The 17,965-nt window shown below is 39.3% G+C and overlaps 1 protein-coding gene across 1 annotated transcript in view; it reads left to right on the forward strand.

The window, feature by feature from the left end:
- Nucleotides 1-17,965, forward strand: part of grin3a (glutamate receptor, ionotropic, N-methyl-D-aspartate 3A) — a 67,190-nt gene that overhangs the window by 15,919 nt on the left and 33,306 nt on the right. Inside the window, exon 3 of the mRNA XM_084746249.1 lies at nucleotides 16,447-17,116. Within this exon, the coding sequence (XP_084602375.1) occupies nucleotides 16,447-17,116 (670 nt within the window). The remainder of the gene's footprint in view (nucleotides 1-16,446; nucleotides 17,117-17,965) is intronic.

Here is a 17,965-nt window from a genome sequence, read left to right on the forward strand (position 1 = left end):
ATATGTTTAAAATAAGATAAGACATTCCTTTATTAGTCCCACAACGGGGAAATTTGTGGTTTTGAGGGAAACGTAACGCCAACCAAAATATGTAAGTAACATAATAAGGAAATGTTAATTAATGTACTTGGCTAAAACTGTTGATACTGAAAACATCAGTAAAATGTGCGCTGACACTCCAAAAGGCAGTCTTTCAAGATAATAATCAGCAGTGACTTAAGATTTCTTTTTTTAAAATTCGACCAAAATGGTGATCTTTAACCCAAGTCCTTCTATTGCCTAAAACTATGCAAAAGTATGATATTTCCTCACCATTTTTCTTGTATGAGTCTGGATGCAAACCCTGGCATTAAAATTCTGCGCTTTGTGCATCCATCATCCACCCCAGCAACTTCCTTGCAAATCCAGCGTGTTATGTAAATGTATTGTTTCAAAGAAACGTTGCCACCACAGGGTAATTATGAAAACAGTTTAGTAATATATAATTTCTGAATTTTTCGGAGACAGGGGTTGTTGTTCTGCATTGCGATCAGTATTGAATAAAAAAAAAAATACATAGCTCTCACCCTCTGTCTCCACTGGGCTGTTTATATATGCCATTCTGTATCTTGTTTCTACTTTGGCTCCTCTATAATCCTTTTGTTGTGGGAGAATGTACTTCTCTCAAATCGCGCAGATGTGTGGTCACACTCCAGCTGCAATCCCAGTCTGGAATTTGCCACAGAAACACATTCAGACACATCTGCACAGGTGCCTGCATGCACAAGCACGCGGCATACTTGAACGCACACTATGCTGTATACACTCAATAACTGCAGTAGTGTGGTTAAATGATAACGTGTGATAAATTGCATTTAGCAGCAGTGCAGTAATCTGCAGCTGGGCCACTCTACTTTATATTGCTGAGATATGGGTGATGAAGAGTGTGCGATCACGCACCACTGAATTACAATAAGAGTTTGACCTTTCTCTCTGAGTATCTCCGCAAAACACCTGAATCAGCAGAATGATCATCCCAGGAAGATAATTATTCGAGTATGATGAGCTTGGCGGGGCTGATGTCTGGTTGTGTTTACATTTCTTTGGATGATTGTAAGCTTCTTATGAAGTTGATTAGACTGTCAGCACATCGCAGAACAAAGACCAGGTGTCACACAACCTTTTGCCAGGTTTAGAGAGGCCTGTTGTTGACCCTGTGAAGGCAGGGGATTTGACCGAAGGGGTTTAGTTTCCCATGTTAGATACTGCGTCTAAGCCAAGCTGCAGTGCACTCATGGGATTTGGAAAAGTCAGCCACATGCCTGGCTCAGGGAAGTCTGTAGGTGTTAGATAGCAATATATGATATTCTGCAACCAGCTGTGGACGCTGGGGAAAAAGAAAGGATGTATAGTATGTTTGTATGCCACCTGCAAAGATAAAGAAAGACAGTTTTCTCCTGGAAATGTTATTCCCTTTTGTTGTAGTTCAGTTTTTGTAAAGCTGTGGGACTGCTGCATCGCATTCATGCTCCAGGGATTAATAGATGTTGACTTATTGTTCTTTTTCCAATTTCCGTGTGTCTCTCAAGGTTACAAAGATTGGTGATAAATTGAATCAGGGTCATGAGCATCATCTGTTACCATTATCTTAAGTTCCACTTAGTGTTAAATATATTTATGTGTGCAGTCGGAACAGTGGTGCTGGTTTGCTTTCCTTTTCTTTTTGAAATGATCTTTAATCTGATTGTGGAGGCAGGGCAGATACACTGTGGCGCCCATATCTTTTTCTGTCTGTATCATACTGTGTGATTGCTTTGGATTTTCAATACAGCACCACCATGTCTGATTTTCCAGATTTTTCTACATCACTCTATACTTAGTCCATTCTTGTTTACTGCAGACATGCTATTTGTCAACAAGCAGTATACACTAAAAAAATCATACAGGAATTTAGAGGAATCATCTGATTTTTTCTCATAAACTAAACACACAAGTTGTATTCAAGTTAATTAAACCTAGTATTTTCTTTCAGAAAACTTAAGAACTTGTAAACCTAAGTTGAATGAATATACTGTACAGTTAAATCAACTCATTCTATTAAGTTTCTAAAGAAACATGATCAATTAAAATTCTCCTGAGACCCTTTTTTCACAGTTTAAAGAAAATGTGTATGAAAACTGGTTTTGTGTGTCTAATACACTTTAAGATAGGTCATGGCGGTTTGTTTTGAAAATAGTGAATATACTGTGTGCCAGTATAAAGGTTAATATTGAATTTAGTGCCAATTCTGGAACAAAGTAGCTCCAACAGGAGCAGCTGCAGCTCTAAGATCTCTGTGCAAAATGAAGAACTGACTTTTCAAACTGAGAAAATATAAAAGGAAATCAAATTTGTTTGTAATATTCATCAGTGACTGAAGACTTGTTGGTTCAACTTAATATCTTAACCTTATTGATGATAGTTTTCTTTTCAAATTCAGTTAACTTATGATTTTAAGGTAGCCTGGACACTAACTTTTTTAGATTAAAGCAAATAGTTTATTTTTACAGTGTAGGCAGAGGTCTAAACATTCCTTCATAATATTCCACACAATGGCAGAGGACTCAGGGACTGTAGACAGCCTGAGGGAGAGTGAGACATATTGTATGAATGAGTTGAGGGTGTGGCGAAAGGTTGGAGTTGACTGCAGTCCTGAAGTTCTGCAGAGGGAGAAGCTGATATTTGCACATGAAAGTTGCTGAAAGTCAAACTATTTATTTTTTTAAAAGCAATTTTGACATATTTTGCTTCAGGGCAGTTGGACCTTTAGACCCAGGAGAAGCGCTTAGACACATAAAAGTTTGATATTATTCTTTAATAATCCTATTTTTATTAAGCCTGAGTTCACCTGGGGATCTGGGGGTAAGAATGAGGTGTAGGCAAATTTGGAAATATCGGAGAGAATGTGGTGAGATTTTAGAGAGGTTGTAACCTGCAGGGACATATAATTAACATTTACGTAATATTTGAGCTTAAAACCTTGTTTTTCTTAAACACAGTGGATTCACTTACACTAATGTTGCTCACTTTTTTCAGTTGTTTAAAAAGGAGACCAGTATGTCCGTCGATCAAAGTTATCAGCCTGTCAGAAGGGCCTATCACAGCTACTATTAAATAGCTTGCCTCCATTACTTTGTCACAAGCAAAATATGCACTGTTATGTATATATTCTATATCACTATCAAAACAAAGAGGGAGGGAACAAAGGTGTAAAAACATCGATCAAGATAGTTTTGTCTTATCTGCTGTAATATCAAAAGAATATATGCAGATATTTCCCAGAGTTAGAATTTATGTTCATGACAGAGAGATTTCACCCTGAAAAGCAAAAAATATTGGTTTGGCATTGGTTCTGTAAAAAGCGAAGCAGGTGTTAAAAGGATGAACTGACAAATGAAGATATTTGCTTCCAAATAAAGCAGCTGAAACAGGTGGCAGGAGGAGCAGGTCATGGTTGCTCACTGCAGTTTATATCACTTCCCCACAGCAGCACTTTATAGGTACTCTGGTGAAGGAGCTCACTGGTTGCCTCAGAGGGGGGGCAGGGGGGTAATTGCCCCCTCTGGTGGCCCTATGTTTAAAAAAAATGCAGCAAAAGTGACCCTAAGGTCGATAAAACATGACAAATTGCCCTCTAGAGTGTCCTTCCAGGGGACAAAATGTGGTAAAGTGCATCACAACTTTCAGCGTGCTCGTGCCCAATCACAACTTTTTTTCACCCCTCCACTCAAACAGCCTCACTCTGCCACTGTATGACTGGAGTGAGTTACTTCAGAATCTCCACCTGTTACCAGCACATTACCATGGCAGCGCAGTGCCGCTGCAAACAAATAAAAACCACTAAACTAATTAGACACAGCAATTAGAAAATCATCAATCAACACACCCATAGCTCAGTGGTTATGTGACTTTTATTGTCGTGCCGGTGTTTGCAGATACTGAATTTCCCTTAAGCAGGTCTTGTTAAAACAGCCTCGCCGAGATTGAGCTCATTTAAGTCAAAGATATTTTGTCACAGACAATTAATGTTTCTCAAACGCTGATGATGACAAGTTCATACCTCCGCCCTCTTCTGTGATAATCAACCTTTATTCAAAAGGCTCTTAAAACCCTATTGTGCAAGAAAAGAACTCCAACCAGTCTCATGTTGTTAGAAGAAAATCAATGATGAAAAGACTGAAAAAAAAAGATGGATACCACTTGAATCCACCATTAAGAGCTAATTTTACAATTTCAACACATCTTCATACCTGCACAGAATAGGTTGATTGCCAGTGACTCCCAAAATTACATATATTACCAGTGGAGTGTACCAGCAACAACCTGAATTATATTACATTCTTGACATAAGTCACATGAAATTACTCGTGTGGTGTTGCCGTTTGGTTAGGTTTGGGCATAAAAACTACTTGGGTACATTTAGAATAATCTTGCCTAGTCAGACCACTCTAATTTGACTGATTTTCAATATGAATTCTGAGGTCTTTCCCAGTTTTAATGCATAAAATAAGAAAACTGTATTCCCGTTAAGCTATTAGGTGCCCAAATTCTCCGGCCAATTATGTGTGCAATTATGCTGTCTTTGCCAATAAACAATCTGCTTCATTAAATTGGAAATAATACAAGAAATCAGGACCTGTCCTCAGTATCATCATTAACCAACCTTTGATGAAGTATTTGTAAAAGACATACTGACTGACTGCTTTTACAGTGCCTGTTTTCACCCAAATAGAGGCATGCTCGTTGGATGTGACGTGTGGCTGCTCTCATCCATCCGACCTCCAATTACAGACCTTCTTGCTCATCATACTTCTCCTGTCATAATTACTCCGCCCAATAGAGGTAGCCGTCTAACAACGAACATAAATATGGTTTATAATAAGCTGCCTGCATAGACGACACTGGTGAGAATGGGCTATACAATTTAGAAATAAAACAGTCCACCTTTTAAGGGAGAATATGCAGGATAAGTTGCTGTCAAATACACCTTATTTCATTCTGTTGTTTCTCAGTAGGGTTCCTTATGCACTTAAATCCAAACATTATAAATTTTGATCGAAGTAAACATGTTTTACCTCCTCGTAAAAACCGTTTCCCACTTTACCAGATATAGGTTTTTTGCTACATTTAAACCTCCTGGGTTGAGGAAGGGGAGGGCACTGCAACCCATCACTGCTTTTTTGCTAACGGTGTTCCCATTTAAATACTCTGACAAAAGCACAGATGAAGTCCCCCTTTCAAAACGACTCTTTAAATATTTAAACTTAGGCCACTCTCAGTCATTTTTGACATTTCTGTCGCTGTGAGGGGACCGCCTTTGGTTCTGCGTGAGCACTGTGGTATCAGGTGCTCGGTGGATGAGCTGACCTGGAGGGAACGCTTGTCACTACAAAAGTGTTGAAGCCAGAAAGCATGTGACAGATGAGCAAACAGAGTGGCTGGAGCAGTTCACGAGCTGGACATTGAAACCCTCCAGGGAGCATATAGCGCGATTATCATGGAGAGTTGCTGGCCGAGCAATCAACCAGTCATAAGGGATAAGAGCTGATGATATATAGAGGTGTTTGTCATCAGATAACTGTGGGATCATAGGGGATCAGGGCAGTTGAGGCAGTGTAGAAACCACCAGCTAGATGCTAGATGCTCCAGTGTGACCAAGCAAATTAGAAACTAGATGTTGTTGCAGCAGGATGAGAAAACTGCCGCTGGAAAATGTTTATTTTACTCTATTTTAAGTAAAACATATTAAGAAAGTGCGATCATAGATCAAGACCTAATTAATTTGCACAACAGAATCCACTTCACAGAGCCACTTTGGTGAATGAAAGACATGCAAAAGCAGTTAGCAATGACCTTTGGCCACATATTTACCCAGATGTTTTCCTCCAGGCTATGTGATCAAACTCGACAGCAGGCGTCAGGTAAGGGACTTCCACAGGGATGGTGAATGTGTTATGGATGAGGGGTTTGCTTGGGAAGTTTAATTTTAAGAGTGTGATCCTCATTAATCAAGATGCACCTGGGCATGTGCCTAATTAACATTTTACTTGTCCAGCATGTACTGGTGCTGGTCTTTGGTGGAATTTCTTCTCCACACAGTGACAAATCTTATCTTAGGAGTAAAACATGACATTTCTGCTGACTGCCATTGACAGACAGATTGTTACTATACTGTAAGTGTCTGACAGCATTATGAACAGGGTTAGGGTTATCCCTCCATCCTTCCTCCTTTTTTTTTAAGAGTAAGATATGTTTTGTCAAAAACCAGAAAAAGCTGTTTTATTGCTTTCGCCAAACTTTGTAAAGGGAGTTTTACAAAAGTGTAATTTTATCCTCATTCAAACTAAAAAAAAAAAAAAAAATCAAAAACAAAATGAAACTCACTCATTTTTCTATCATCTCTGCTTTGGAAATCAACCCATTATTCACGGCGTGAGATGTGAACATATCTGAAAAGGAACTACAGGGAGGTCGCACATCAGAGAAGCAGCAGGGAGAAAGGGCATGTCGAGCCACAACATTTTCACATCTATCTCAGTGAATTAAAGGCTTATTTTGAAAAACTAGAGTTAGTGATTGTTGGAACAGTGGAAAGTCAAGCCTAGATCTTCTTGGTGAGTTTTGTTTTTGTCGAATTGTAATGAAGGAAACAGTGACGATGTTAAAATTACCAAGGGAAATTACACAGCTGGGTCTGTTTAAATAAAATGTATCTTACCCTTTAAAAAAAGGCCTCTCTCACTCTGGTGATCCTTTCTATAATATTGACAGACACGTAGGATAACAATCTGAGCATGTCAGTGGCAAAAACAAGCACATTGAGTGGACTGCCTGGTTTGGTTTTGCTTCTGCTGGCTGCAGTGCTCTCCTCAATACTGGCTAAATTTCAAACATTGTTTTCCTCACTTAAACACAAAAACATGGGAAAAAAGGGAATACCAAAGCTTTCCTTTAAAATTATCCTGCATGCATTTTTACTTATTATGTGAGAAAAATGGATTTTGATGTTATTTTTTAAGCATAATTTTAATAAAATGATTTAAAAATACAATTTTTCAAATATTATTCAGTAACTGAAATTATGATAATGACATAAGCGTGACATAGTACGCATCAACTGAATTTGCACCAGAGAAGGGAGAGATAATCAGCCAGTTGTGGTGCGATGTTTGGCTCGTGTGTTAAAGTGGCGGAAGTTGCATTCTTTCAGTTCCCAATTGAAAACGGTTCTAAGGGAAACTCGCCAATTCTCACTACTGAGGGAAATTTAAAATGTCTCCAGATCAATTTTCCTCTACATGTGAGGAATATTTATTAACTAAATATACTGACATAAATAATGCATGGTATGAATGAAAAATGAAACAAAGATAATCTAATACTATAGAAAGATTAGCATTCCATTATGAGAAATCAGATGATTAATTTTTCCTTATTTTGAATAGGGTTAATCAGTTACCGCTGGCTATTCTGCTTGGCTAATTTATTTATTTATTATGACTTTCATTCCATCTTCCTCTCCATATGCTTTGTCAGGCTTCGATCCAAGAGTTTCATCCTGATGGTCACGCCCCAGATCTTTTCTCCTTTTTTCTCTATTTATCTCTGGATTCCATTTGCTCGGCACTCTGAGCGCTGTACTTTCTGTTCATTCACTTAGTTGATCCTATGGGAAAATTCTTTTAAGACACATTACTTACCATTTTGTTTAGGAAATAGCCCACAGGGGACACAGGAGTATACTGTATAGTGCAGCACAGCGATGGGACACATAGAAACTCTGTCTCCTTCTCCTGCTATATGAAAAATAACCTTTCCTCTTAATCCTGTCTTGAACTTGGCATGAACTTGCCGTAGGATTTGTGATTGGTCCATAATGGCACTTAACATGAAATTCCTTGAGCAAAGAATTCACCTGTTTGCAAATAAGGCAGTTCACTTTATCTGTCCTCCAAGGAAAAGATGATGTAAGAGTTGATCCATTTTGCCAGAAACTTTCTTTTCTCTGGACTCCCATAGTAAACTGCCAAGTTGTCCACACTAACTTCAGCTAACACGCTTTCGTTAATTTCTGTGACACTCATGAGACGCCATAAGGTGCCTTGCCGCGCAACCAGTAGCCCTCTACAAGTTGTCATTCCTAACCTGACAGACACGTGAGGGGGGCACATTTTGACACAGTAGCTGAGAAAATTATTGGATGTAAGCTATTGAAAGTGTAAGTATTAAAATGGACAGCAGATGATTCAAATGTAATGCATGTATTTCATTTCGGGGGCCACACAAAATGTTTTTTGATGGTCGTCTTTGAGAATCTATGCTCTAAAACCTTAAAATCACCACTTTGTTGTTTCATCAAACATTTTAGTCGTAAATTTGTAATTATATCTGTTTTCACATTAGCAAAAATTGCATTGGGTCTTTGATTTCAGACAGAGTTAGACAAAAGTACACTTTTCATTTCTAGCCAGTGATTATTGACTTCAAATAACGCAGTGAGCAGCTTTTTCCAACTGTAGCTAGTTAGCTAATTATGATTCATGAGTTGGCTGAAAATCAACTCATATAACAAAATTGGTCTGCCAGTGATGGGCCACCCAACCTTTAAATACAGCAATAAATTACGGGCTAGTGGTTCAGATCCGATAGCAAATGGCCCATGACATCACCATACATCTGCCAAACGTATAAGCATAGCTGGCCCTATGGACCACTGTTTTTTTTTTGGCAATGGTTTACAATTGCAATTTACAATTAATTGATTAATCTTTATTCTTTAAAATTTTGCTTATACTAAACAATTTCAAATGTGCTTCTTCCTGCCTCAACCAAAACTTTATTTCCACCTATATTATATTTCAGATCTGTGTTTGACAGTAGTCGACTACATTTTACTTGATTGATAAAATTATTTTAATTGTTATCATCCTTAATTACTACTCTTGCAATTCTCATAGGATTAAGGAAAAGAAGAGTGGAGGAAGGAGGTGAGAGGAGACTGGAAGAAGGTGGGGAAGGTGGTTGTGTGGCTACTAGATCTGGACCACTTGTGGCCTGCAATTCATTGCTGTATTTGGTCCGAGTGTAATTGGGCTGTGTGGCTTATCACAGGGCCAGACCAATTTTACCATGTAGAAAATGTACAAATAAATATGCACTTGATGGCTGTTCTCTGTAATGTGATATCATGCTAAAAACCTGAGGCTGTAACTAGATGTTCCAGGAAAAAAGTCAGCATCCTCGCCAGTTACTAAATATATAGAAAAAATGGAAATAAAAAGAAAGAATACATTGGAATGTAGAGCTTGTTAACTAATTCTATAAATTGCTAGATACTCTAGATGCTTGATCAGGACGCATGTTAAATTTATAGTGTGCATTTTCAAACAACGGCCTATTCAGTGTTTGAAGAGAATAACATCAAAATCAATGTTTCAGACACTCAACAGGACCACCTGCCCCTCTGTAAGAAAACAAATTATTATATTTATGTTAAGCTATTTAACTTTTTTATGTGCCCTCGTTTCATTTTGTGTTATTTATCTCGTCTCCTCTCTTTTCACAAGCCACACAGATACACGGAGTGGAGCAGAGGAGAGACAGATGAAGTGATGTTGTCTCCTCTAGTAACAAACACGCTTTGTAGCTAATGGCATGCTAAACAGATTTGGTGTAAGAGCTAAAAGCAAATTAGTGATGCGGTTTTGCCCTTCTTGTTCTCCACGAAGTTTGCTGCAAGTTATGTGATGTAGCCAGGTGCATTTCATGTGGAGGCGGCACTGCGTCAGACTCTGTCGGTTGGTGTGGTGGTAGGTGGTAGTATGACAGTGTAAATACAGATATGTTAAGGTTTGCAGCTCAAATGGGATAAATACACTGTTTAATCCATTCAGCACTTGTTTTGGAGAAAGCAAAATATATATATATATATATATACCATTCACACTCTTCACTCTTTCATTCATTTTTCTATTCTTAATGTCAGAGGATGATAAATTAGTATGTTCATAAGCAAAGTTATCACATATATGAATACACACCCCCATAATTCAAAATATCCTTCCAGATAATGCGAAGTAAAGTAAAGAACATCAACATCTTATCAGAGATCATATGACTCTATTGATACACATGAAAAGAGTGACCATTTTGACCTGATAAAGATCTGACTGTAATTGAAATGTCCGTTTTAATAAATTGTTTATGTGCAGGTGTTTGACCTGATATAATTATGCTCCTTCTATTAAAAGGGTAAAGAGCAACACGGTGTATGCTGTTTCAACGTGTGTGTATTAATGGTGTGTATAAACCTGTGAGAGGGACTGATAAGGTTTGCCCACTAGACTGAGAAGCTGAGGGAGGAGAGTCACCGGGTAGGTGGCAAAAGATGTGATAACAAAGCAGAGGGAAAGAAAAAGTAGGGTGCAGAAAAAGAAAGACAAAGACAGAGCGGAAAATAAAGAGAGAAAGACATTTCGCGTAAATACTGTAATAACCCCTAGAGATGTAGTTACAGATAAACTGTGGGGGGCAAAAGTCCTGTATTAACAGATAAGATATAGGCAGGACAAATTTCAGCAGCTTATCTTATTCATTCTTTTTCCCACCAGAGACAACCCTTCTTGATAAAAATCATTTTAAAGTGATGCATGCCCACCAAAGCCAAGGATAGTACCCTGATGTGCCAGCCAGCTGAGCTATAAAGATAGAAAATGCTATATAATAAATGTCCCCTTTGAGGGTTGCATTGCCTGAACCGAAGCAAGTAAAACACTTTCTGTTTGCTTCAGGGAGGGATCGGTTTAACAAGGAGGGATGCTCTTGGCTGACACTTTAATGCTGCTAAAAACACAGCGGCATTTACTTATTTCTGTGTTTTAAACAAGATATTTTGATACTAACTGAAAAACATCATGTTTAATGTTGCTGATTAATATTTTGTAAGCAAGATAAGATATGAAAATTTAAGCACGCTCCTGTCTCTTTAATTCAGCTTGTTTTTTGCTCACACCCCCTTTTAGTGCGGTCAGTGGTGTAAGCATGAAAGCAGCTCTGTCATACCGGATATTGTCCTCAAAATCTTGTTTAGGTGATTCAGGGGGTAAGAACACAGCGCAGATGTGACATTGAGTGTAATAGATGTGATTCACCACTACGTCACTCGTCAGCTTAAAATACCATCAGGACTCCTCCGCCTCAAATGCCACCATTTTTCATTTTTCATTTCAATGGGGTGGAAATGAATCATGTCGCGTTGTACAAAAAGTTAGACCATAGTATTTATTTAGAGAGTAGGAGTGTGTGTAGGCGCTGTCTCAGTTTCCAACGTTGACAGTTGGCAACCCTGAAAAAAACGGATGTATCCAACAACCACCTGTCCTTGCACTAGTATCAGCTTTATTTTTTTGATTTAAGTTTCTCTGAAGCAACTTTTGATTCTTTACTGAAAGCAAACTTTGTCCAAGTTGCACTCAGACATTAAAGGTCCAAGGTGTTAGATTAACGGAAATTTATTTGCATAAAATTGCACAAATGTAATGTGTGTTTCCGCTAGAATGAGCCATTTATATCTACAGAGGGAACAGGTCCTCTTCCATCTTTCTAATGTAGCCTAGAACAGACAAACCTAGATTCAGCCTTTCATGTTTCGCAGCCGCCACAAATGAACTCAAAATAGTTTTTTTCATGCAAAAATGTCAAAAACTGCTCATTTTTAATTCCCTATTCTCAATAAAGACCAGGAGAAGAATTTAACCACTTTATTATGAATTTAATTACTTACTTTAAACACTTCATTTAACAAGGTGTACAGGTAATAGCCTTGATAGACTAAAAACACATAGACAAAAAAACTGCTATACAAGTGAGATGGCCTGTCTTTTTTTTAAATTAACAATTTCCTCCCATCTGCGCTCATTTTCTCACTCCACTCTCTTTCTGTTGTTGTGTCACATGTCGATGGTGTCACTGAACAGCACACGTGTAAACTGATTGGCTGTTTACGTGTCACTTGTAGCACAAGTCGAGGGATATGATAGGCTGTTTGCGAGCCAGGGCAGATTGGTTATGCATTTAACAGTGGCTTGAATTTAATGCATTTTACTGAAACTATTGAGCATTTAATTTAACAAGTTTTTTTATTTCCAATGCTGAAGTATCGATTGACAATACATATCGCTATTATTTTACTGCCCAAGCCTAATTTTAATGCAGAAAAGTGATTTGACTGACTTTTATTTAGTTCAGTCTATAATATTACATCATATTTAATAAGCTGATTGTCTTATTTGTAGAATGTTAATTTGTTTACATCAAAATGTAGTGAAGTCTAAGTATAACGCACCTCAAAATTGTATATTTCCGTTACATTCTACCATCACAAATGAAATATAGAGCAGTAAATGACATCATTGTTGCCTTTTCTTCCAGAATGTGAAGGTAATTCATTGTGCATGTTCTGGTTTCTAGACCTTACCTCAGACATCCTAACTCATCACAGCCATAGCTGTCCTGTGGGTGTGTCAGTTCAACTGCAAATTGGTCTGATTAGAGGATGACCACAGTTCACAAATGAGTGGAGCCAATCAGAATCAAGCACGGTTGTAATGAGTACCCTGAAGTTCTGATTATGTGAGTGGAGCGGCAGCAATTTCCGCTCCACAGCTAGCGCCGTCTCTCCACTTTGGGCTCTTTTTCTACTTACTGGTCCCTGTGTGTTTCCTGTTCACGCTTGAGAGAAAATGGCCCATCATATCCCTTGAAAAGTACATGGAGTTATGTTGTACATGGGGGAAAAAAAGCACTTACTGTACCAGTTCAAGCTGGACATTTCCATCCATGTTTGTTGTAGCATGCCCTGTGTCACACTAGTGGGACTGAGCAAAGATGGAGTGACCCGAGTGAAAAAGAGCACATCTGACTTTCTAAGAAGCAAATTTCCACCACAGGCAAAATCATGAAAAACTCACCTCCGATTATACAGCTCCACCACTGACATGCTCTGCTGAACCTGTCTGTTACTTCACGTTCTAACAATGAAATATGTTATTGATGTCTTGACTTGACACGAAATATTAACTGTAATAATATTTGACCTTTTACTAAAATGTGACATTTCACTTTTAACACGCGACACCCTCTGCGCTGTCAGGAATGTGCAGGAGCATGTTGCTTCCACTGTGTACAATGAGGAAAAAGACACACTCCCCAGGTAGCTTTAACATCTACAAGCTGCAGTGAAGACACTGACCTTCAGACAGACTAGTTGAGCTGTCAGGCAGACTTAACGCCAGTTAAAGATGTAGGTAAGTAGACAAGGTGGTGGAAAGGGGAGTTTTCCGGCGAGCAAGGTGACACGGAAGAGATATTTTGGAAAAGGTCACATCATTTACATCATTACCTCCTGAAGGCAGACAGCAGAGGTGTGCATCTGCTTGCACAGAGTGAATGCCTGCATTCTTCCTTACATCCAACATATCCATTCCAGTGGACAGCTGTGTGTGAGTGTGTGAGTGTGTGTGAGTGTGTGGCTGCTCCGGTATCTGACACTCTCAGACAGCCAGTAGCATGGCTCAGTGAGAGAGATGGCGTGATCGCTGGACCGTGGTCTGTCTTATCCTGTCACACACTCACACACACGTATACACGCACACACATGCATGCATGCACACACAAACACACTCCAGACAGGCACTGAGGCCACCAAGATAATACATCTCACCAGTGCTGGTATTACACCATTAAATTGGGATATTTTTTTTTCATAAACTAACCAAGGCTAAAATATAATCGTACATTTAAAGCTGGAAGTCACAGCCACAGAAATCCTAAGGTGCCTGGGAAAGGTGGGTTTCCTGTTGGCAAATGACTAAAAAAGAAAGCCAGTAGGAAACTTATTCAGCAGCTGTGCTTTTTGTAGTTAAAGGGACATTTTGGATTATTTGAAGTGGGATTGTACAGCATGAGGTACCTACTATAGATGCCTGCCAGCACACCCCCAGTTTGAGGAAGCAGAGAGGGGCACCAGCACAGAAGAGCAATGAACTGTTATGGAGAGGATCAACAGTAAAACGTATTGTAGCCACCTTTTTTAAGTTCAGTCATTTTAGTTTAGCTTAGCTTTAGCAGAACACAGGAGCTGATGGTCTACCACTGTCTCATTTTGTAGTTTCTTTGTGTTACTGTGTGTCTGTAGTGAATTTGAACTGTCCTTTTATAACCCTGAAGTCACTCAATAACACACACTAATAGATTAACGCAGCTGTACCGTCACACTGTGTGCTGTCTGATGGAAAAGTAAAGCAAAATTCAGTTTCACTTTTTTAAGTAGCAATTTTTGAGTAGATAAAATACCTTTTGTTGCTGACCTTGTCACAGTAGTACATTGCTTAGCTTTGATACTGGTGCCCCTCTCTGCTTCTCCTGACTGCAGGTGTGCTAACGGCTATGGGTACTACTATGGGTAATGCAGTATCCTTTTAACTTGATTGTATGATTTATAGTCCATGTGCTCTTATTTTGTGTGCCTTTTCTGAGTGACATCATGCATGAAGAGGATATACTGTATACACTGATACAAAACAATGTAATGTCAAATTTCATTCCATCAAAAAGTACTTTAACTTTAATGAGAGGGTCATTTGGTTGATAGTTTTGTCCAACTTACTGTGAATTTAACCATCATGTCCCGGTTGGGTAGTTTTAACTTGTGATAACTGTTCCTCTCTGGTGAAACTGTCTTCACCAGAAAAAAAAAAATAGTCTTTTGTTTCAAATGCCTACAATGGCTAAATGCCTTGGGGAATTTTCCCAGAACAACCTATTTTTACGTGCACAACAATCTGAAGTAGTGTAGCGTGATGTTGCAACACAGAAAGCTGTCAGGGAGCAGGCCGGGGTGGATCGATAAGTCAACAAAGCATGTAGCTTTGACAAACGAGACTGCAGTTTGTTTTGTGTTTACAAGTTCTTTCAAGAAGACCGCAACCTTTCAGTGACTTTAACCAAGTAATTATTTGAACTATGACATAACCATTATTTTAACCCAGAGAACAATCTTTGATGTTTCTGTAGCTTCAATCAAGTGGTTGACAAAACCGCCTCAACTTAAGGTCCACTTATTTGCTTGTTCGAGACCTTTTGACGGCGTCCTTATTAGCAGATTACCATGGAACTGAATGAACCTCAAGAGGTCAAACATGAGCCGTCAAGCTCAGCTTTTAAGTCAACATAGATAAGAATTCCATCTGAATCATGGGAAATTTGACCATCTTGAGTTCCTGTCTCTGTTTTGATGGCATCAGCTCAAGCATTCAGCATAATATGACTCACCTTTGCAGTAGTTAGTTACCTTATTCCCAGCCATAATACATCAAAATGTGTGGTTTGTTGTGTTTGTTTGGTGTTTGCTTTCTGAGAATCAGTATGCAATTATTTTTGACACTGATCAAACCTATTCTCTCTCTGTAGAGAATAGTGACAAAGAGCTGAAAGAATCCTCAAAGCCCAGTTCAATTTGAGGTCTTCTTTATATTTGTTGTGAAAGTCATTTCAAAGTTTGCACTGCTGTTGCAACTATACACCACACTTTTAATTGAGAATTTAAAAATTTAACTGCTTTATTTATTTATTTATTTTTTTGAGAAATTAAAGAATAGAATTGGAAGAGCATTTTATATGAACATGAAATGTTGATTTTTGTTTGTTTTTTTCCTTCTCTTCCTCGCTTGACCATTAATTGTATTTGTATTGTATGTATGTATTGTGTGTATTTTGCAGGTAGGATGAAACTAATTATGGGCAAATACTGCAATCATTACCCCTAGGAATCAATACATTTAGCCACCAGCAAGCAACAGAGATAAACAGACTTCACTGTCCTCGTCTATTTTGTTGAAACATGCAAACGCAGTCTGTCATGATGTATGATTACTGTCATCTACTCCATCCAAATACACAAACATATTTGACTGGATGTCTATAAACCAGTCACAGTGTTGACAAGCTAAAGTAGACTGGAGCAGAGCCATACGCCCCTGAGCAAGCATGGCCGATCAAAGAGGAGGTGTAAGGCACATTTTATATCTATTAATCCTGTTTATGTTGATTTACGAGTGCATTTAGAGTAGAAATCCACCACCACAGTATATCTTTTGTTTGTTTGTTTGTTTTGTTTGGAACATAATTGGGTTCTGAATGTGTTAAACTATGTTCTCAGTTATTTACAGGCAGAGAAACACCTGCAAGCAAGTAAACAAGCAAGACATGCTGTGTGTATCCATACAGTAGGTTAAATTATGGGAAGACTAAATGTGATCTCTCCTCCACTAATTCTTCTTCAATCCTCTTTCTCTCTCATCCTCCTTCCACCGCTCTCCTCCCCCATCTCCCTTTTTTCCCCTGTCATTTCTTCCCCCTCATTCTCCTCAGATTTCTTTCCAACACATCATTTGAGGGCCAGAGCGGTTTTATATCCAGAGACACTCATAGCCAGAATGTCATCTCAGAGGCCCATCACTACATCTGGTCCCTCCAGCTGGACCCCCTCGGCCAGCCAACCTGGACCCGCCTGGGACGCTGGCGCAGGGGGAAAGTTCTGATGGACCAGGGGGCCTGGCCAAGCCATCAGGGTTCTGGGGGCGGAGGTGACTGGCGCCGATCCACGCGGCTGCACATGCGCGTGGTGACGCTGGTGGAGCACCCGTTTGTGTTCACCCGCGAGGTGGACGGGGACGGGATGTGTCCAGCGGGCCAGTTGTGCCTCGACCCTCTCACCAATGAATCTTCGGTTTTGGAGAGACTTTTCCAGAACCTCGCAGGACCCAACGTATCTGTTCCCACGGAGTACAAGAAGTGCTGCTATGGTTACTGCATTGACCTGCTGGAGAAACTGGCGGAGGATATGGGCTTCACTTTCGATCTCTATATTGTAGGCGATGGGAAATATGGGGGGTTCAAGAATGGTCGCTGGACGGGATTGGTGGGTGATCTGCTCAGTGGCGCCGCCCACCTGGCAGTGACATCTTTTAGCATCAATTCAGCAAGAAGCCAAGTGATTGACTTCACCTCACCCTTCTTCTCCACCAGTCTGGGAATTCTGGTCAGTAGTCCTCTTTTTCTTGCTCTTTTACTCTTCTTTTTTTCCTAAGTTTGTACAGTTTAGGTCTGGACAATAAATCAGTGATGATACTGACACATGAGAAACAGCACGGACTGATAAGTGAACAGCGTTTAGTGACAAAATGAGTGTGGATAAAAAAGGATAGGTCAGCTTGCAGGGAGACAGTATACATGTTATGTATTTTAAGTTGGACAACTATCAGAGGATGAGGGAGCAGAAATGCTGGATGGATGGATAGACTATCCAAACACCTGTTGTGTGTAAACTGTGCAGGAAAACTGTTCCAAAACTGTTCTATCTGGCACACAAAATATGTCATCAGTCACAACCTATGTGATCAATAACTATCAATATCGACCAGTTCACTATAATGACACACTTTTCAACAACATTGCCCGGGCCTACCACAGATTTTTCTTTTTTTTCCCTCTCCACTTGTTATATATCTGACTTCTGTTACTCTTTGGCCCATGCTTCTTCGCTCTCTGTCATTGACCTCACCTCAACTCTCTCCGCTTGGTATTCTGGTGATCAGTATCAATATGGCAGCGTTTCATTACTGCAAGCCTCACCTTATTGGATTCTAATGCAATTCCCCATATGGGGCTGTACTGGTGATTGTACAGCTTTGTGGGGTGACCCTATTACTACAATTACTATAGCTAGTCTCACCAGCTGACAGGCAGTGACGGTGATAATCATTCCTCTCCTTTTTCCCTCTGAACATCTAACACTATAGAGGTAGATATTCTGCTTTATTTACAGTGGCTGTTTCTTCTATTATCCATGTTGTTTTTTTTTTCCATTTTACTTTCAAGTATTTCTCTC

This window comes from Lutjanus erythropterus, chromosome 20, assembly GCF_056507025.1.
Source record: "Lutjanus erythropterus isolate fLutEry1 chromosome 20, fLutEry1.hap2, whole genome shotgun sequence".
In the NCBI taxonomy this organism is placed as follows: domain Eukaryota; kingdom Metazoa; phylum Chordata; class Actinopteri; order Lutjaniformes; family Lutjanidae; genus Lutjanus; species Lutjanus erythropterus.